Source organism: Podarcis pityusensis (genome assembly GCF_964106645.2).
Source record: "Podarcis pityusensis genome assembly, chromosome: 8".
Taxonomy (NCBI): Eukaryota; Metazoa; Chordata; class Lepidosauria; order Squamata; family Lacertidae; genus Podarcis; species Podarcis pityusensis.
This window is the reverse complement of record NC_138033.1, coordinates 33,278,931-33,300,590: the sequence shown is the minus strand read 5'-3', so window position 1 is coordinate 33,300,590 and position 21,660 is coordinate 33,278,931. Positions and strand designations below refer to the sequence as shown.

The 21,660-nt window shown below is 45.0% G+C and overlaps 2 protein-coding genes and 1 long non-coding RNA gene across 4 annotated transcripts; 2 read left to right on the top strand and 1 right to left on the bottom strand.

Annotated features, from left to right (window-relative positions):
- Window positions 1-622: 622 nt before the first annotated feature.
- On the top strand, window positions 623-13,396 carry OSCP1 (organic solute carrier partner 1). 2 transcript variants are annotated; one of them, XM_081017054.1, is made up of 11 exons: window positions 623-826; window positions 4,176-4,205; window positions 8,118-8,272; window positions 8,636-8,803; window positions 9,363-9,443; window positions 9,601-9,704; window positions 10,005-10,133; window positions 10,225-10,294; window positions 11,278-11,417; window positions 11,862-11,925; window positions 12,811-13,396. In XM_081017054.1, exons 1-11 carry the CDS (start codon window positions 715-717, stop codon window positions 12,958-12,960), a joined length of 1,203 nt encoding a protein of 400 aa, XP_080873180.1. In that variant the 5' UTR covers window positions 623-714; the 3' UTR covers window positions 12,961-13,396. The 2 variants fall into 2 exon arrangements, with proteins under 2 accessions (XP_080873180.1, XP_080873181.1); XM_081017055.1 differs by lacking the exon at window positions 4,176-4,205 and having other exon boundaries at window positions 626-826.
- On the bottom strand, window positions 4,689-15,255 carry LOC308483343. Its single transcript, XR_013989635.1, has 3 exons — window positions 14,988-15,255; window positions 14,338-14,588; window positions 4,689-4,991 (listed from the first exon to the last, which is right to left on the bottom strand). It is a non-coding gene; the product is annotated as an uncharacterized lncRNA (long non-coding RNA).
- A 132-nt stretch (window positions 15,256-15,387) lies between these two features.
- On the top strand, window positions 15,388-17,772 carry LSM10 (LSM10, U7 small nuclear RNA associated). The gene is made up of 2 exons (XM_081017100.1): window positions 15,388-15,448; window positions 17,050-17,772. The coding sequence occupies exon 2, from the start codon at window positions 17,063-17,065 to the stop codon at window positions 17,432-17,434; it is 372 nt and encodes a 123-aa protein (XP_080873226.1). The 5' UTR covers window positions 15,388-15,448; window positions 17,050-17,062; the 3' UTR covers window positions 17,435-17,772.
- Window positions 17,773-21,660: the final 3,888 nt, after the last annotated feature.

The following is a 21,660-nucleotide window of genomic DNA, read 5'->3' as shown; positions in this document are numbered from 1 at the left end:
TTTTTTATTCATTTTCACTTTTAGCATTTGACATCATACACAAATCATAATCAGTTTACAAATAGGATTCTCAGAATCCCCGAACTTCCCTCCACCCCTCCATGGTTTCCCCAGGTATTCTTTTCAAACTGAATTGTATCATATTATCCATATTTCTTAAAACTCACTTTTTATCATAATTCTCGCTTCATTGCAGTGTTTTTAAAATCCTGCCAATGTTTTCAATTGTTTACAGTGCTCTTTCAAGTAACTTTTAAAAATTCCCCATTCTTTAGTAAATTTATGGTCCTCTTGATCTCTGATATTCATGGTCATTTTTGCCAATTCGCATGAAGCTTCTAAATTATTATTATTATTACTAAATCTTCCCCACTTTCCTTGTGTGTTTCAGATCTGCGGGGCAAGAACTGGACACTGCATCCTGAGCTGCGCATGCGCCAATAAAAAGCTCATCTTATTAACATCCGACTCCGTCTCGATTATACACCAGCGGATGAGAGGGCGGGAAAGAGGATGAGAGGGCGGGCCGTAAGCCCATCTAGGGAAGTTGTGGGCGGAGACCTAAGATCCGCCTTTAAAAGGAGACGAGACCTGCCAGCAAGCAGCCTCCCGATTGGCGGTGGCGTTGTCCAGGCAACGGGGCCGCTGCCTTCGTAGCAGCAGCCGCAACCAGAGTCGCAGCCACAGCTTGTCTCCTGGACGGAAGCCGCGGCCATGTCGCTGAGGACGCTGCCGTTGCTCGTCCTCAACCTGGGCGGGGAGATGCTCTACATCGTGGACCAGCGGCTGCGCGCGCAAAGCATCCCGGGAGACAAGGCGCGCCAAGGTCTGGGAGGGGCCCCGCCTATACCGCGCTCTCTCTCTCACCCCCCCCACACACCCCTTTCCTCTCCGGCTACAACGCGGGGCGAGGCTGTCATTTAACGGGGTGGGGGAGGGGGCTGGTGTGATTGAGTTCCTCATAACGACTATTCGGTTGGGAGGGGCGAGTGCCACGACGAGGGTGAAAGACACCCTGCCCGAAGCTGTGAGGACCATTTTTTGGCAACGCGCATCTGCTGCCATTCCGAACATGCGTCTCGTCCAGATGTTTTGGACTTACGACCGAATGGTGCTGGGCCCAATGAGAGTTGTAGCCCCAAACATCTGGAGGGCACCAAATTAGGGAAGGCTCTGCACACCTTAGTGTGACATAGTATCTCGCCCACTTACGTCTTGGGTCTTTATTATCATTATTATTATTAATTGAATTTATATACCACCCTATACCCGGAGGTCTCATGGCGGTTCACACAAAAGAGCAACATAAAAACCACAATATATATAATCAAAATAAAAACACACCCCCCCCCAAAAAAAGTGCCACATTTTAAAAGGGCAAAGGATGTCAAATCAGATCAACCAAAGGCCTGTTTAAAAAGGAACGTTTTTGCCTGGCGCCTAAAGGTGTATAATGAAGGCGCCAGGTGCACTTCCCTGGGGAGAGCATTCCACAGGCAGGGAACCACTGCTGAAAGGGACAGTTTTTGTGTTGCCACCCTCCAGACCTCTCGAGGAGGGGTGTACATTTCCGAATACCTGTTGAGGTAGGCAAATCAAGTCACCTGATCATGTGTGGTTAGAGCAGGGGTGGCCCTCCACTTGTTGTCAGACTGCAATCCCCATTAGCTCCCGCCAACATGCCCATTGGTCTGGGATGATGGGAGTTGTAGTCCTGCAACATCTGGAGGGCCACAGGTTCTCCAGCCATGAGTCAGAGGGAGTTGAAAGGTGGCTGTTCTCCAACCATCTCCCAGTGCAAAGCCAAGCTTTTATTGTGAGTGTGTAGGGAGTCCCTTCTTTCCTATTCACTGTATAAAACATCTCTCCAGTCTTGTTCCAAGAGCTGGGAGAAGGTCTTACCTTAAAAAACCCCCGAAGTATGGGTGTTGGGGCTCTGTAACTAGAGATCATTCTCTACACAATCCATGAGCCATTCAAGAAATTGCTTCCTTGCACAAACTAACTTTCTCAATTTCCAGAGCCTGGCAACTGTTAATACCACACTCTCCTGAATCCCCATATCAGACAAATTCCTTGTAGCTTTAATTTTGAACATCATTTCAAAATCATTTATTTGATGGCTCTTACATGCTTTCAACGCAGGTGGCGTTGTGGTCTAAACCACAGAGCCTAGGGCTTGCCGATCAGAAGGTCAACGGTTCGTTTGAATCCCCGCCACGGGGTGAGCTCCCATTGCTCAGTCCAGCTCCTGCCCACCTAGCAGTTCGAAAGCATATCAAAGTGCAAGTAGATAAATAGGTACTGCTCCGGCGGGAAGGTAAACGGTGTTTCCGTGCGCTGCTCTGGTTTGCCAGAAGCAGCTTAGTCATGCTGGCCACATGACCCAAAAGCTGTACGCTGGCTCCCTTCGGCCAATAAAGTGAGATGAGCGCCACAACCCCAGTTGTCCACGACTGGACCTAACGGTCAGGGGTCCCTTCACCTTTACCTTTACATACCTTTAGTTGCAAGTAAATTTTCTGGCCAGCCAAGGTGTGCTACCTAGAGCAGCTTTTCAGAGGAATGTACTTCCCCCCTGTCACAGATTACAACCTCCTGGGTGACTTACAATATTCTGACCAGGCAACTTTGTACAATAATAAAATGATGTTGAATGTGAAACAGCCTTTATAAAGTTCTGCCACCATATCTGAATGACAACTTGTGCAGACAGTTTTAAGTTCTATGTCTTAAAGTGACTGGTAACCTTGTTAGGATCAACATTTCTGAAGACATTGCCACATTAGAAGTACTTGGGAACATTGAGAGGGGAGAATATTTCCACATGGTGGAATGCTGAATGCTGGAAATGTTTAGCATTGTAATGGAATTCTCTAGAAATAAGTCCTATGCAGGATTCCACAATTTCCTTTGCCATAGTATGCCACTACCCATTAGTGGACATGTCGAGACCCTTCCCTCCCACTTGGAGCTGCAGTCATGCTACACTTTGGAGTCCCTCGGAGCATTTTGGAAGAACAGCATATTTTATGGACAATCCCCCCGCCATTTCAAGGTTGGGGGGAAGGTTTGTCTGATCTGCTTCCTAGGTACTTGAAGAACAGCTTTGCTGCTTCTTGGGCATGAGCATATAGGGCTAACATTGAAAGGTGAATGTTGCTCCTGATGTGCAAGGTACCCGCAACTTACACAAATTTAACTTATGCACATTCAGCTTTACACACTTGGGCGGGGGGTTACACACATTGATTTTGACTTTAGGTGTGATCCCTGGAACATAACCCTCATATAAGTTGAGGGCATGCTGTACTAGAAACAGACCATTGAAAGGAAATGTAAAAGAAAAAAATAATAATGTAAGTCATGGTTGACATTCAGATGCAGGTGAACAGGACTAGAAAAAGATTTCCATTCTCTAGGCACCAGCATCACATCCTATAGTATACTAATTCTACTGCAGAAATGCTTAAAATTCCAAGCTACTGATACGCATGTGTTTAAATCTTGGGCTGGTAAATAGCATGAGTTCAATTTGTCATACAGCTTACTGGACAAGTGGCTGAACTCAAGAGGAAAGGTGGGAAACAAATATTGTTACGTTCTTGGTGATCCAGCATGCATGTATCATTTTTTTTCTACCCTGCAGACTTAAGTATGGGACAATGGCTTTGTACAGATTACATTTGCTCAGAAGTATTGGAGTTGCTCTAGCACAGTAACTCGTCTATGTGGATCTGACAATGCTCGGCAGTCAGCACAGTCATTTTGAGCAGTTAGTGCAATTAATTCTGTTGTATCTCATTTGTTTGAAGTGAATGCTCCACATCAAGGCTGTGCAGCTGTTGCAATACTTTGCCTTTTCACCAGATTTTATGCTGGGAAAATAAGCCTCTTTCACCCACAATGTGTGGAGTGAGTTTACAGAAGTGTCATAGGTCCATTTTTATAATTCCTGTATATCACCCCTACCCTCCACACATTATGGCTTTTTTTTTTTTTTTGCCACTTTAAAATATTAGTTGAAAGCTCTCCTTTGCTTTGCAGCTCTAATGCAGCAGGGTACTAAGTACTGTTGGATTCTTTTTTACTTATTTCCCCTCTTTCATCCTGCTTGTCAGTTTGTTGTTCTTAGTACTTGACCCGTCATTTTTTCTGTTTTATGCTTCGTGTAGATGAATGGACTGATGTGGACAGGAGACGAGGTACTGTAACATTTTTAGCCCCCTGCACAAAGAGTTTTTTTTCTCTCACTGAGATTCCAAACTATGCATACACAGTATCTTCTGGCATGCTATTGGAAGATCTCTTCAGACCAGCAGCATTATATTTCTGGAGCTCGGGTAACTGACAACATTATGTACCACATTTATAGCAAATCCTGAAAGAAATTCATTGAACCCTCGTTGGTCAATTCTTATGACTTTAGTTTAAGTAACTTATAGTAGTGTTGGCACGCTGGGCAACCGTTAGGAACCTGGGAAGCTGCCTTATACGGAGTCAGACTATGGTTCTTCTAGCTCAGTATTGTCCTCACTGACTGGCAGCGGCTCTCCAGAATTTCAGGCAGGGGTCTCCCAGCCCTACATGGAGATTGGGGATTGAACCTGGGACCTTCTGCTTGCAAGATTGCCTGTTATTTGACTCTGGTCACATATTATCAAATATTTGAAGAATACCATTGTGAATATGGCAACTTGTCATTTTTTTTTTATTTGATTAGGTTATCATTTGTTAGCAGGAGCAGGCACGAGGGTTGCTTGCTAGTGACAAACTCCACATCAAAACACTTTCCACACTCTACCTTCTTTAACAGGCAGTTCCAAACAGGAGCAGAAGCAGTCATTGATGAGTAAAGTGTCAAACTAGGACTAGGAAGACGCAGATTCAGATCCTCACTCAGCCAAGAAAGTCATTAGGCGATTTTGGTTAAGTCACACATAGGTCTGTTGTGAGAACACACTGAGGGATGGGCAGACTGCCCTCAGTTTCTGGAGAAGAACCCAAAATAAATATGTATTAAAAATAAATCATTCATTCCCCTTTTTAAAGTAAAAGTTTTCTAATTTTGTTGTAATTAGTATGAGTATGAAATTGGTTGATGACTGTCTTCTTTCTTTAATATCAATGCTTTGAAAATACTTGACCATTATTTGACAATATTGGATTAGTCAAGTGACCTTTTTTTTTTTAACCCATCAACAGCCACAACCCTCAACTGCCTTCTGTCTAACTGAAACAGGCGACATACAGAGTTGAAAGATTTTGCTATAGCTGAACAGGAACCAAGAACAAGCCATAAATGCAGTAGACTGTCAAAGTGCACATATGTATTAGGATGTGCTTTTAAAACCTATGAACTGCCTACAGGCCTTCTGTGTGTTGATTGCAGTGGTTTTATTTTATTTCTCTAACAAAATTTATATACCGATTGTAAATTAAACCTCTATGCGGAACCTCTAATGATAGTGAACTCCTGTAAAAACTTGACTAATGACTAAAATTTTGACTGACAGCATTTTTAGTGGCATGTTGTACATACACACAGCTGCATGGTGTTCCCAGCTGCTTCAACACTTCTGTAGCAGGTGTAATTGATGAACAATTGAATGCTTGACTAGGGCTTTCTGCATTTTAAAAACAGGCAGGAATGATCCTGAAACATAAAAATAATTCACTAGCGCCTTGGAAAAAAACTTATTGGAAAATTCATCTTAGGTAGTAGCTCAACTGATTGCTGAACATCTCTGTTGACAAAGGAGCAGCTGTACAAGCATACTATGAGCAGTATGCAGGCAGAGTGTATCCTGTGGTTCTTGCTCTCTTCCTTCCATACTACAGAAATAAATCCAGTTCTCTGCCTTGAACTATGTCTTTTAATCCACAACTTTCCTCATTAAATCCCAAAATTTGCTGCTGCTTTAGTATGGCATTATTGCATATCTTTATATTGCATCGTGCTTTTCTGCATCATGCTTAATACCTGGAATGGGTTGAGCTGAAGAAACCACCAGGTGTGTTTTCCCCCCAAGTAAACTGTGTAACCCAACATAACCCCCAAATGCTACAAGATCTCTGTTTCTATTGCTCAGATGCATAGCAGTCTGCAGGTAAATGAGGGAACGAGGGAGTCTGTGGTTTTTTAAAATGCTGTTTAGTGGCTGAATTTTAGCCCACCTGCATTTGCCTGTGTGTCACAGGAGGCCAGACCAGTGGATTTGGTATGGAGGAATTGTTAACCACTTATGGCTAATGGCTACCCTAAATGCTGTGTATAGCGACTGTACTAGGTAGTCTTAATTGGTGGTGGCTTAATAAACAAAACTGTTTAGGAGTGAAAAAGAAAAGAAAAAAAGCAATTCCACCACAGGATTCTGGTGTGGATCATAGAACAATGCAGGATTTCTCCACTTTCATTTACCAACCCAAAGTTTAGTCACTCAACTGGCACTAAACACCCTGTGCCACCCTGAGGGTTGAGAGGAAAACTGGCTGGTAAGCATCCTAATCTTCTACCACCCCTAGTGACTTATATTTTGGGACAGTGATGCAATGTACTATCTCATTCAGTTACACGAATACAGTGCAAAATGTCAGAGGTCACTATTTGGTGTGATCATGTTTCTGTCCAATTCCAAACTACTAGAGAATTTTCCTGGCTGGGGCTGACAGAGAAGCACAGAAGCAGAACTCTGTCAAGTCTCTTTAGAAGCATACACTGAAGGAGAGTTTACTACAGCTTTGTTAAGGATTGCATCAGAGAGAGAATTGCATCACTAAAAGCTCTGCTTATCCATCCTTGTCTCTCTGTGCTTAGCAACACCTGCTGGATACTAGATTGAACAACTGCTGCTACTTAGCACAAGGCAGAATGAAAATGGGAGCTGGAAAAGACTTTGTGACTGGGCATAGAATCTCAGAATTGTAGAGTTGGAAAGGACCCCAAGGGTCATTTAGTCCAGCCCCCTTCAATGCAGGAATCACTGCTAAAAGTCCCAGGCAGATGGCCCATCCAACCTCTGTTTAAAAACTTCCAGTGAAGGCATAGGCAACCAGGAGAGTTTGCCTTTGTCCACTTCAACCAGGGCATGTGAGGAAGGGACAGCACTGGGGAACAGATCAGGATTGAAACCTTTTAAACTCAGACTTTATTGGTATCCACATGAATATGGTTTCTGTAGCAGCTAGGACCCATACAGGAAACTGTATTTACTTTTAGCTTGACTAGGAAGATCCCAGGCACCTAAGATCTGGTGTTGATAAATGGAGAATTTTGACATTTTGGTGAAATATTTTAACCCTTTCTCTGCACACAGGTACACAGTCATTTCTAAGACTGGTTTTTACAGTGATTCTCTCCAGTGTTCAAAACTTGGCTCATCTACATGGCCAAATATCATTTTCTTAGCAGTAGGGATACCTACTATGGTACATGAGAGATTCTTTGTAGCCAACTCTGCTTGCACGCTACTGGGTATTGAATGTAAAAGAAATAACATCTAGTGCTTGAGTATTACTGGTGTAGTACCTCTGGCAATAGTAACCCTGACCACTACATCTGAATATTGTTTCAATCATTTTATGTACTTCTCAGTATTTGGTTGTGGTTATCAGCCCAACTGCAAATGATTAAACAATGAGGGACAGGGTGTTGTGATTCTCTTCTACCACAATTTACTTACCATGGATTCGGGAGCCTCTATAAAATGTTTGCAGAAGAAAAAGAATGGATGCAGTTTGCAAATGCAAAAGAAGACGAATTGTTTCAGATTACCATAATCTGCTGTTCTACTCTTGGAATTTATTGAATTTGGAAACAGTAGTTTCAATGAGGGCAACCGTGTCTCATTACTAAGAAAAGGAAACGTTTCCAGATCCTGTATCTTTACCAGCACTGCTGACAAAGGCTGGGAATGGCTTCTGTGCAAGTTTCCTTGAACTGAAGGGGATTTGGAGAGGATCACAGCCTTGCACAGAAGACATTTGTGGGGCATGGTGTGTTTCAGTGGAGAGTGGCCTTTGCAAGTCCCTCCTCAGCTATAACTGTCTGTGTCTTCCTGTGAAACAAAAGCAAAGCCGATCCATTTGTGATAAATTTGAATCTTTTGTCTTTTCAGTTATGAATGACATCATAGGGGGTATATTCAATAAAAAGTTTATGGACGAGCTGTTTAAGCCGCAGGAGCTCTATTCCAGGAAGGCCCTGAGGACAGTTTTTGAGCGTCTGGTTCATGCCTCAATCATGAGACTGAATGCACCCAGTATGGATAAGGTGAGGATGAACCTTTCTGTTTCCCCCAATGTCTTATGGGGAATTCAGGTAACTCTCTATCAACAAGTGCTGTCAAATGAAACTAGTATTCTCACACTAACATTCAGGAAAAATTGAGGGATAAAGGAAAGTGATAGCTGAATCGAGAGAATGGCAGCTTAGGTACACAAGGGAGCTGAAGGCGAAGAAACTGCAGTGACAACTAGAGCAAGATCAAGACAGGTCTAACCAAGCACAGACTCCTATTAGAATGGCTCACAGAATAAAATCCAACCAACTGCACAAGAAAACAGCTGATTAATATCTAATAAGGCTCAGCCTGGGCTCTGTGATTTAACTAATTCCAGTTTCCTTACTTTGTAGCTCTACGATCTAATGACCATGGCATTCAAGTACCAAGTTCTACTCTGCCCTCGGCCCAAAGACATTTTACTCATCACTTTCAACCACCTGGATGCTATCAAAGATTTCATTTATGAAGCACCCAAAACTCTGGCCCAGGTTGATGCAACCTTTAGGAAACTCATTGATGTAAGAGCACACCATACCTTTTAGATTCCATTCAAATGTATGTACAACTATGGGGGGAAATGATACGAAGGCAAAACATATTGGAGCATGCCCTCATTGGTTTTCTACTGTGTAGTGTGCTCTCCCTTCAAGCTGCTGCACTGTAAGTCTGGAGATTTCACCAGTGAAAACAGAAATAAGACAACTGAGTAAAATACAATGCAAGCATGTCTCGTTACCAGGGTTATATCAGTGTTGCAGTACTGATATTAATAATATTCAAAAAGTAACAAAAGTTTTGAAATGGATTCGTGATTTCATAAAAGAAGCATGTTTTACTGGGGGTTAGATTTCTATTTAAGTTTACTTGAATCTGGGAGACCTGGTTTAAAATCCCAGCAGCAACTAAATAACCACTGGGGTGTCCTCAGGGCAAGTTGCTCTTTCTCAGTTGCCTGTCACCAAAATGGAAATAATTTTCTGCCCACAGCTATGAGGATGCACTTAAACATCCATGTGAATCATACACTTGAATAATGCTAAAGCAGCAGCAAGGATTTATTCTGATTTTCTTCCGCAGACATACGGCTCTCTCTCTGCTGGCGAACTTCAGCTCATCCGGCAGACATTGCTCATCTTCTTCCAGGACATACACATCAGGGTGGGTGGCTTTTTCATTTTTACACATCAGGAGCTTGTGATAGAAGAGCAAGGATCCCTGGGTGAAGTTGCATGATGTGATACAGGAATAAGGAGGTCTTGGGCAGAAATTCTTTCTAAGCAAGACCACTTTACAAAGTTTTGTGCTTCCTCCACAGGTTTCCATCCTCCTCAAAGATAAAGTACAGAACTCAAATGGGCATTTTGTACTGCCAACCTCAGGTCCAGTTCCTTGGGGAACAGAGGTTCCAGGGCTCATCAGGTGAATCTTAGACCTCTCTACCTTGCACCCTGCTTTTTCCATGTAGCCACTAGATAGATGAGCTGCACCTAGTTAACCATCTATCCCAATCTTAAGGAGAATTCCTAGTGCCAGGCTGCATGGGTCATCTGACTGAGACAAACCTGCTGGGAGTAGAGGAAAGAGTGTATGTGCACTGCCTTAGGCCAGCAAATTGCCCTTTATTAACTCTCCCATCTGTTCTGTGAGATAGAGGGTTATTTTTCCTTGTTCACAAAAGCACTAGAAGTCACTACAGTGCTTCAATTTTGCAATTTTCAGACTTTTCAACAGTAAAGGGGATGAAATTAAGAGGACTGAGTTCGTCAGTGGTGGAAATTACCAGCTTCCATATCGAGAAGGCTCATTCGACCTCTACGGAGACAGAGTAATCAAATTGGGAACAAACATGTAAGCCATGGAATGCAAAGCCACATTTTAGTTGGGGGCTCTCTGCAGTTTTCCTTTGTGTCTACTATAAGCCTTTACCAATTGCCTCTAGATACAGCATCAGTCGGCCTGTAGAGACAGACATGTCGGGGGCAGCCAAAAATTTGGCATCTCGTGTAAAGGTCAGTATCTTTAGTCTACCTTCCTAATCAACCTTTCCCAATTTGGTGCCTCCAGATGTTCTTGGATTACAATTCCCAACAGCTGCAAACAGCCAGTGATTAGGGGCTGTGAGATTTGTAGTCCAAAATATCTGGAGGATGCCATGTTGGAGAGGGCTGCTCTTAAGTAGTGCTGTTCAGAAAACCACTTTGCTACCTAAATGTTTTCTGTTTCAGATTAGGATCCTGTATCCTTTAGTAATATAATCAGTCCTTCTCTCTAGATGCCATTTTGCTCAGACAGAGCATCCTTAATCATATCTTTTCAACTTGTAGTTTGTTTTTTTCTGGTCTTCTCTTTTGATCAGTTTCTTTTCTTTTGATCTGTTGCTGAATGCAACTTCTATAAGCCAGTGTTGGTTTTTTCTTAAGAGCATTGAGGGCTGAGAGACTATTGGGGACAGAGAGTACTTTGAGCCAAGGCCACACATAAACATCTCATCCCAGTGATCTCCAGAGCGAGAGAGAGAGATTTAGATGTCCACTTAATTATGAGTTTCACACCAAAATAACTCCCAGTAATTCATATTCTGTAAGTTGCATGTTGCTGCCATTAATTCTGTGGAGATAACTGATAACCTCCGGAGCAATGAGCTGGCTTTATAGATTATGCTAGACGTTTTTTATGATATGTGCATAAGTTGTATCCAATGCTAATCATACTCAAAGAAGGCTCATTGAAATCAACAATCATGCCTATCTCAGGCACATTAATTTCCATGCCAGAACATACTCTGCTACAACCATATACAGTATGCTCTTTTATGTCCCAATTTCAAAAATGTCAGTTGCAAAGCTGCTTTCAACCAAGATGCCAGAGCCCCAGCAGACCGCTTTGTTGCACCTTTATAGTGCTAGGAGGCCACAACCCTTGTGAACAAAGCTCTTCCAATACTGCCATTGGTTGCCTCTCCGTGTAACAGACCCACTCTTGTTCCATGTAGGAGAATACTGCTCCAAACCCTCTCGCAAAAGAAGAGCTGAACTTCTTGGCCAGACTCATGGGAAGCCTGGACATCAAGAAGCCCCTTGGCAACGAGGCTGGTTTCCGGCTGAATCTCTTCACCACAGATGAGGAGGAAGAGTATGATTAGTCTCACTTGCTTTATTGGTGGTGTGGGTGAGAGCTGGCCGTTCAGCCATCTAGTTGAATCAATCCGTGGGTGAGAGGCACGTACTGAAGCCCTTGCATGACACCCCCCCTTCCTTTTGGGAACCTTTGCTGCAGAACCTTCTTTAATTAGTACCATTATTGCAGAAAAGGCTCATCAGATGCAGCAATGGGGAGCAATTGTCAGGGAATTGCTATTCATTAAAAATTCAAACAAGTGAGATATGTGAAAAGCTGCTAGAGGCATTACAGCTTACCAAACAGATTGCATTTGTAGCATTCTGTCTGCAAATGAATAGCATTTAATCATGGCTGGTTTAGTTGAGATTCCTTCATCACAGGGGGTTGGACTAGATGACTCTCATCTCACCTTCCAACTCTACAATTCTGTGACAGCTCTTTATTATTTTCCTCAAGACATGCTGCACTGACCCGCCCAGAGGAATTATTGTATCAAGTTATCAACATACAAGCAGACAAGGTATGCAGTCATTGCCCCCTAGCCTCTCATTTCGAGAGTAAGCTGAATAGTTTTCAAACTAAAGGAATGTGCATTTGGTGAAGTGTATTGTTATTGATGTTTGCTGCTATGTTACTTCCAGAAAATAACAAAATAGGTAAGGAACTTGGGGAGGGGTAATTTTAGTTGGGCATGCAAGCATTTGAGTTTCACAGAACTCTTGACTGCACGGCAGAATCTCTCTTCTGCCTGATCAGCCTGCATAAAAGATGAAAAGAAGATAACACATGGGGAGTGTGGGGGAGAGAAGCCACCACATTCTGTGAACATAATTGAGAAAAACCGTGCTGAATCTGAACATGAGCCTCTGTATACTAGCATACTGTTTCGAACAGTGTCTGGTCAGAACCTGGCAGAACAAAAGCACTCCAGTGATATTTGTTCCCTGCATCTTAGATGGTGTGCTGCCTTTGAAAACAGAAGTTCCATAGAGCCAGTGATAACTTGCGCTTTTTGATGAATTTGTCTAGTTTCCTTCTTTTTGCTTTTAATATTTATTATTGATAATCATAAAAACTGACTAGTCCCCTTGAAACCAACTTGACCAGTAGCCATTGCCACATCTTGTGGGTAGTGAGTTTCATATGAGGTGTGTGTTATGTACTTGGAGCTTGGTGTTTGAGAACCAAGAATGCTTTTTGCTGCCCTCACAGCAGTCAAAGCTCCTTTTGATTTTCAGAGGAACATTTTGATGCTCTTAAAATCAAAACTATGGTGTTTTGTTGCTTCTGGCAACTGAGGTTAAATTGATTTTTTAAAGCTGGTTACTGAAAATAAAGTATTGAATTGTCAAATTTATGATTTATGTTCTCCCATAAGTAGAACCAATTGGACTCTTTTAAATAGGACCCTCAACGGAATGAGGAGCTGGCTCGCATCATGGGAGAGTTCGAGGTCGCAGAAGAACCGAAGGAGAGGATCAGCAAGGGTGCTGACTTGTTGGCAATGATGGATGAGCTGGATGCTGAGCATGAATGCAAGTCTCTCCCATCTTGAGGAGGAGAGCACCTGGCTGTCAGCCTCCTGTAGAACAGAGCAATTACCAAGGTCATCCATTTTTGTTGGGTCACTAAGGCTGGATGTTGCTTAGATGTGTTTGACCAATTCTGTCTCTGGCTTTGGTGAAATGGGGTCATGGTCAAATAGCAGCTTCATCCCTGTGCTAATAAGGACCTAGATTGTGCCTCCCAGAGTTAGAAGCTGGAGCATCTGGAAAGAAAGTGGGCACTTATGTCCTGTGTGCATACACAGATTCCCTCTATAGGCTTCCTAATTAAAGGTCCAAACTGTGTTATATCACTAGTTAAGTTTGTGAGTGTGTTATAACATGAGCAGAAAGACCAGTTCCTTCATTTTGTTTATGGGGACCAAGTTTTTAATGGTGTTGCAACCAAGGTCTTTTTAGTTGCAGCAATAAAGACCAGAAACAAGATGTCCTTTTGCCTTTTTTATCACTTACCTTTTAAGGCTCTCTCCACCCCACCTGTCCTGTGATAACCCACCGCCTCACATGCCAAGTCCAGAAGTTTACTCATAAGCAAATCCCCCTCTGTTCAGTAGGGTTTCCTCCCAGTAAGTGTGCAGAGGATTGCAAGCTCTGAAAATCCCCGTAGACATACATTGACAGAGGAGAGAAAAAACACTCTTACTAGAGTTGCCACTGTTTATTTCCCTATATCAGCCTGGTGCCCTCCAGGTGTTGCCATACTACAACTGGGGCTGGTGGAAGTTGTAGTCCAACAGCATCTGAAGGGCACCAGGTTTGTGAAGGCTGCCCTAGATGCCTCTCCCACTGATGAATTTCTGCTGCTTTTGCAGCTGTTAAAGGCACAGCAGCCCTATTGGCAAAAACCTTAACAATTCTGATTGTGGGACAGCATGGTTTAAGTATTGTTGTTGGCATCCATCTGTCTCAGGAGACAGTGAAGGAGTGTGCCTTTGGGGGTCAAGCTAATCTATTGGATGGTTGCAGCACCTGCCGTGGCTGTTGAGACTAATACAAGAGAGTCATTTTGTTGCAGCTGGGTCAGATGAAGGCATCTGGTGGTGCTGGTGCAGATACACTATGGCGTTTCTTCTCTCTACACTCTTCCCAGTGGTCTTTCCTCCTCTGGTCACTGCTATGGATACACAACCTGACTGTCTATCTCCAGGCACTCCAGTGTTCTGCAAGGTGGGGTTAATGCTGCCAGCCTTCATGTTACGTTTGCAGACATCTTTTGTAACACAGAGTTGGTTGGCCAACAGGCCTGGTGCCTGAAGCCATTTCCCCATAGAGCACGTCCCTGATGATACCCAAAAGCTTCCTGACACAGCACACATGAAAGGCGTTGAGAAGTCGCTCCTGACAATTCTAAGTTGCCCATGACTCACTTCCATAAGCAGCTTGCTCAACACACAAGTATGATAGACCTTTATCTTGGTATGGGATGTTAGCATCACATTGTCGTAGCTGTATTGCCAGTATGCTTGTCCAGCTCAGCATTCATGGAGGCTGCTGGTTATGGTGAAATCCAGATAGACAAAACAGTCTACCATCTCAAGCGTGTGATCACCAGTGCTAATGCATGGAGTGCTGGCGATGTCCTGACCCAGGATGTTCGTCATCAGGCTGATGGAACTGCCTGCAAGTTTGGTAAAATGGTTGATGAGTCTCTGTGGAGCTGATGCATTCATATTAAGTGAGTTTGCATAGGACTCGCAAATAGACTCTAACTAAGGTAGAGGTACCTCTGACCGTTAGGTCCAGTCGCGAACAACTCAGGGGTTGCATGCTCATCTCGCTCTATAGGCTAAGGGAGCCGGCATTTGTCCGCAGACAGCTTCCGGGTCATGTGGCCAGCATGACTAAACCGCTTCTGGTGAACTAGATCTAGCCTATTTGCACAGAACAAAAGCTGCTTAATAGAGAAGATAGTTCTACTTTTATTATAAGCTAACTATAAATCCATTACTACCATTAATGTGTGTATAAAAACACACAGCTCGTCATGTGTAGTTAACTAAATCTTATCCATGTTTACCGGGCAGGAAGCATTACCCTGCTCAACAAGGGTTGCTCCAAAATACTTGATTGCAGCCTGATGTTACTGTGATTCGTAAAATCACACCCGGATACCGGCAATTCTGAGCATGCTTAGTTGAGAGTTAAGGCGGCTTTGAGTTGGAGCAAAGGAGCCCATCAACACCGCCGAAACTACAACCTCTCCAGCTTTTAGGTGGCTTCTTCGCGTCACTTTCAGGGCGGAAAGCGAATCTCCGAGCGCACCAGCTACGGGCGGAAGCAACGGAGCAATCACAAGCCAGCTTCCCCACCTCGAGCCCCGCCTTTTCTTCCATTATGGCCAATGGGGCTGCTCCACTTTCTTCCGGTTGGGCTTAGAACCGGCGAATGAGGAGCGAAGTCTCTGATTAAGCCGCCTGTCGATTGCGCACGCGTGCTTCTGCTTTTGCGCTGGGCGAGGAGGCGGGAGATCCAAGACAGGTAGGCGAGCGGAGACTCCGCTGTGCGCGCCTCCTCTGCACGGGACCCGATTCGGATCAGGAGCCGCCACGAGCTGCCCTTTCCCCTTTCCTGGCTTTGCTCGCGGAGCGAAAGGCCGGAGAGCGAGACAGAGCGAGAGTTAGGCAGCCAGGAGCAGGCCTAGGGGGCATGGCCATTTGTTAGCTAACAGAGGTTCTGCCCCCTCCATGTATTTTTATTTATTTTTATTGAAGGGGGCAGCTGCCCCTACCTGACCCCTTGGCTACACCCATGCCAGGGCAGCTCATGCTGGGAACCCCTCTCATGAGCCCCTGGGTCTGCTTCTCCTGCCTGTCTGCCTGCTTTCTGCGCCCACATGATTTCCTGCGGCCCAGCAGGCCCCATGAGTGGATCGGGCCCTCTTCCCCACTAGAAGGCCACCTCCTTGGTGAGAGGGACTCTTTGGGCCACTTGGAAGTTGTTTTACAGAAGAACATCAGAACAGCCCGGCTGCAGCTAGATTGAGACACAGGGGGCCAATCTAGCCCAGTGTCCTCATCTCACAGTGGCCAAACAGATACCCCCAATGGGAAAACCCCAGAGCAGGACCGGAGGGCAATAGCAGCACACACACCCTCCTGCTGTTTCCAGCAGCTGGCGTTAAGAAACACTTCTGCCTCAGGCTGTGGAGGCAGAGCCTGGCCTCCATCATGGCTAAGAAGCATCAACAGCCTTCTCTGTCGATTTGCCCAATCCTTTTTCTTAAAGGCTTCCAAGTTTGAGGGTTCTTCTCTGTGTATGTATTTGCCCACAGCACTTATGGGTCACAGCTGTGACTGTACTCATTGGCTAAAAACAGATAGGCAGGAATAGGCTCATATCACAAAGCAATTGCTTCAAATAGCAGTTGCTTCAAATGCCCACACATTTTGCTTCCACACTTTCCTTCTACAAGTGTTAAATTCAATTTAAAAAACACACAGAAAGAAAGAAAGAAAGAAAGAAAGAAAGAAAGAAAGAAAGCTCAAGAGTCTGGACCCAGTATAACAGTGTTCCTCTCTCAGTGGCCCTGGCACCAGGTCTGCCATTTATTTATTTTCATTTATGCACTAAACTTACTAGTTACTTGTCACCAAACAGGTCTTGCAGCAACTTACACTGAAGCACACACAGTATACATAGATACATTATGGGAAAGAGAAGAAATTCAGCTTTCTCACTATTTTACTGCTGCTCCTTCCAAGTGAGAATGTTTGGTTGCTGAGCAGTTGGCCTCTGGGCATGTGCAGATTCTTTGGGGCAGATGATAGATCATGGGCTCAGCCCCTTTTGATTCTTACTGCCTGGCTGCTAAGGAGAGGCCAACCAGCACACAGAGTTCTGTACTGAAGCTTGCTTAGGTGGCTTTAGAGATCCTGCAGAGCCTCAGTTTGGGTTTTGAGGTTTCACCTGTGTACTCTCCAAGCAAAACGAACAAGAACTGTGATTTTAAAATCATGAGCTGAATTCCATGGTTGGCACAGAACAAGCACAGACCCGTTCTCTATATAGCACGAGAAAGCGATTAATGGGGCTAACTCACTGAACTCTCGTCTTCCTCCTATTTCTGTTCCCGCCATCAGGTGGTGCCAAGCCATGGAGATCAGCCACTCCGTGAAGGAGCGCACCATCTCGGAGAACAGCCTTGTCATCCTGCTGCAGGGCCTCCACGGACACGTCACCACTGTGGAGCTGCGGGACGAGAGCATGGCTGTGGGCCGCATCACCAATGTTGACGCCTTCATGAACATCCGCCTGGCCGAGGCGACGTTCACTGACCGGTGTGGCCATTCCACCTGGCTGGATGATCTGTTTGTGACGGGAAGGAACATCCGCTACGTCCACATCCCTGATGACATGGACATCACGACCACCATTGAGAAACAGCTGCAGCTCATTCACAGAGTTCGCACTTTTGGTGGCCGAGACAGGGGCAGGAAGGAGTTCCTTAAGCAGAGCTACAAATGAGCAGGCTAGTGCCCTGGATTTGCCATGTGCCCCAAACTCAGCCTGACATTGCTTGTACTCCTGATGAAGAAGCACATTTTTCTGGACTGAGATTAGAAGTGACCTGTAGACAACCCTCCCTGATTTTTCTAGATGCCTTACCTGGCTGCACTTCCTGAGTTCAAGAGTTCACCAAACTTTTCTATAGAAAGGGGAAGTGGTCATTAGGTCTCTTTGTAAGAATAAGTTTGAATACAACTGACCTTAGCAACAAATAGGATTCTTGCTTTCTGTGGACTAATACTCTCTTCACCTTCTTCAGCCTCTTTTTTCCAAATAAACTGTTTACAAAATTTTAAGATCCACTTTCCTTTTACAAACTGTTTCTCACCAGACCAACCAGCAGCTTTTTGTACATTGAAAATCCTCATATCATCCCTCTTTAACAAGGATTTGCAGACTGAGAAAAGTAGCAGCTGAGCCAAGGTTAAATTACAAATGAGAGAGCACTCAGTCCTTGTACAGAGTTTGACTCTTTATTTACTTACTTACTTACTTACTTACATTTATATCTCACCTTTCCTCCAAGGAGCACAAGGTGGCATATACAGTTCTCTTCCCCCATTTCATCCCCACAACAGCCCTGTGAGGTAGGTTAGGCTAAATAAGTGACTGGCCCAATGTCATGGCTGAGTGAGGATTTGCACCCTGGTCCCCCAGGTCTTAGCCCAACACTAATCGCTACACCACGCTGGCTCTAGAACCTCAATAATGCAATATGAACATGTAGTAGTAGTATCAGGAACTTGGTCAATCTTGCCTAGCCTTTTCCACCCTGGTGCCCTCCAGAGGCTGGACTACACTTCACATTATCCCTGGCTATTTCTCATGCTGGGTGGGACTAATGGGAGTTGTAGGAGTCTGATTTAGCCCAGTGCTGACTAATGGTGGTGGTTTTCCAAAGCCATGGGCAGAGAGAGCTTTCTTAGTTCTGCTGCATTACATCTTTCCAGTAGGAGATGCCCAAGGATTGCAAAGCATAAACCTGTCATTGAGCCCTTCTCTCACTCATCCTCTTGTTTGATCTGAAGTTGCATCTGACAGAGTGCATTCAGTTCATAATACAGCTGCTGGGCATCGTCTCTTTGTGCCAGAAGCACATGTGTAGACTGTAATGCCTTCTCTTCTGAAAATAATGGAGGAGGGCAGCTGCAGCCTTACTAACATCCCATAACTGTTGCTCAGTTCCCCCTTGCGTTTCACCCATGGGCATTAGTTAGTTGAACTGGCAGCCCCACTCCAAAGTGGGCAGCAGGTACTATGAGGCAGGTTGCTGCTAACTATGGCTCTTTTGTTATGAGAGAATGGTTTGCACCATGGATAAGCAATGCTTGGGGATTGTCCTGGCTCTCAGCTGGATGAGGAACTAGAACTCTCAACACCATTTCTTCCAAAGGTTTTAATGCATAAGTCAGTTTGGTACAGAAGTAAGGTTCCAAGGCGCAGAGTAAGCAGGTACATCAGAGGCTATGTGACCAGTGGTGCTAAATGTCTGGTTTCTAAATGTCGGTCTGTAACATTGGGGGACAACTAACATCACCCCTCTGGATTTCAGTGGTCAAGCTGGAATATAACAGTTCAGGCTTCAGGTATTTTAGGCCCGAGTTGCTCAGGGCTTTGTATATCAATGCCAGAACAATGTCAAAGAGCAGTCCCCCACCCAGTGTTATTGTCTGGACACAACCAAGCAAGTATGAGTGGAACCACTAATATAGTGTCTTCATCACCCATCCCACTCAGGTGATCCAGTAGGTTACCCTGGCCAATGCTATCTAAAGCTGCCGAGATACCAAGCAATTGTAACAGGGCCATGTATCGCCATATTTCTCCCATTACAGGTCATCCATCAAGGTGACCAAGGCCAATTCATTCCCAAAACCAGGCCTAAACCTGGATCCTGATAACCAGTGTCATCCAGGAACACTTGCAGTTCTGCAGCTTCTCCACCATCTTCCCCACAAAATAGGTACTGTGTTGGCAACAGGCCACCTGTTATTTCGCACCATTTAGTTCAGCTACTCTCTAGGCAGATGAAAGAGCAGCATCCCCGCCTTCCTCCAGCAGGCATTGAAAGCTGCTCTTCCTGCCAAGTCTGCTGACTTGCCTAGCACATGTTGAGGGGTAACTGGCACAGGAGAGGAGCTGGACTTAAATGCCTTTGGGCTGATGATTCAGAGCTTTCCAGGGCCACTGAGGACACAGCAGACAGCCTGCCTGTCTGCACCAGCTTTGGTTTTCTTCCCAAAATCTACAGCCCAAAAGAGTTAATGTTTGTGTGGATCCATCTTAATGTGTGCTGAATATTGCAGCAATGTGGGGCCCACAGCTACCCTTTCACCCCATCGCATGCACGTGACTCATCTGTACTGCAGGAAATGTTAACACATCCCCTTCACCTGATGGAGCAAGTTTACAAAGTGAATCAAAGGCTGTGCAGAGGCTGCCTGGCACATGTTGGTGTGTCTGTCTGGTAACAAAAAAGTGGCATCTTGGCCACATCACATTAAGGAGCCTATGAGGGCCATGGAATTCTGTGTGCTCCATATTTGCTGTGCTAACTAGTTTGGACATGCTGAACCGTCTCCTGACGTTTTGCTTGCAGCTACATGTATTTTGAGGGTCTCTAGTCAGACTGCACACGTGGCATTTGTTTTTATTTATTGCATTTATATTGCACCTTTTCCTCTATGGAACTCAAGGTGCTTACATGATTCTCCCTTTCCTCATTTAATCCCCACAACAACCCTGTGAAGTAGGTTAGGTTGAGAGTAAGTGACTGGCCCAAGGTCACCCAGTGAGCTTCATGGCCGAGTGGGGATTCGAACCCTGGTTTCTCAGGTCCTAGTCCAACGCTAACCAGCACACCACCACTGGCTCATAATTCAGGATTCTTGGCTGCTGCAACAACTTCTAGAAAAAGTGATTTCTATCCACTTCAGTTGGCACTAGACAAAGCGTGGGAAGAGCCTGGCTTTATTTCCAAACAGTGCTGAGCACCCCTGCCAATGATAGCAGGAGGGAGTTGCATACCCAGAACACAGAGCTGTTTGCAGAAAGAGTCTCCAAATCTGGCAGAGGGCTCAAGTCAGGTTTGGTGACTGCAGCCCCACTTCCCCTAATGCCGGCAGTACTAAGGAAGGCGAACACTCTTTTGTTACCTCCCTGGAGTCTGTTGTTTGCACAAGTGGCAGTTGAGGCTCCCATAGAGTGAGTCATGCCTGCATGATGCAAGTGCGCAACTGAGAGAGAGAAAGCGAGCTGCTGTTTGTCCTTCTCCCTCCTGCCCCCACCACCCAAGCATGACTCACCAGTTACAAAAGTGGCTGAGGGTTGCTCTGGGTTACTTGCTTTTCACTTTAAAAAAAAAAAAAAAACTCTAATTAAGAGATATGGCAATTTGAGGCTGTCAAATAAGGAGCAAGCGAAGGCCCCATCAATATTTTTTTTTACTGCATTTAGAGCCCACCTTTTTTTCTCCAAGGAGCTGAAGGTGGTGTACAGACATGGTTCTCCTCATTTAATCCCCACAACAATCCTGTGAGGTAGGTGAGGCCTAGGGGTAGTGCTTTGCTCAAGGTCACACAATGAGCTTCATGGCTAAGTGGGGATTTGAACCCTGATCTACCAGGGTGTTGTACCAGACTAGGACCAGGGAGACCAGGGTTCAAATCCCTACTCGGCCATGAAACATGTGCGCCGCCTTGAGCGTCTTAGAGGAAAAGGTGGGAAAGATAGGAGTTATAAAAATAAATAAATAAATAATAAAGTCCCCTTTCCCCCTAGGCCAGTTCCAGGAGCAGATCTGGTGGAAACGGCCAGGCCAGGTTTCTCGTGTGTTTTGCTTTTTTAATAATTAATTATATTTAAACACGTTGCTCCGAAAGAGAAATAATACAGAAAGATTAATATAGTGAACCTATGGTATTTAAAGTGACGTCAGTCGGAGTCTGCCAATCATGCCCTGCGCAGGCCTTTCATTCGCCCTCGAGTAGGTGAGGGGCAGGGCTGATTTCTTACCGGAGGGAGGGGTGGGGGACTCTCGAGTTCACCAATCCTGCACCGGCACTCCCCGCCTACTTCCCCCCTTCCTCTCTTCCGCCCGGGCTTGCTTCTGTCGGCGCCATCTTTGACACAGGCCGAGGCTCCGGGGAAGAAGATGGCGGCGGCGGCTGCCTGCGGGGGCGTGG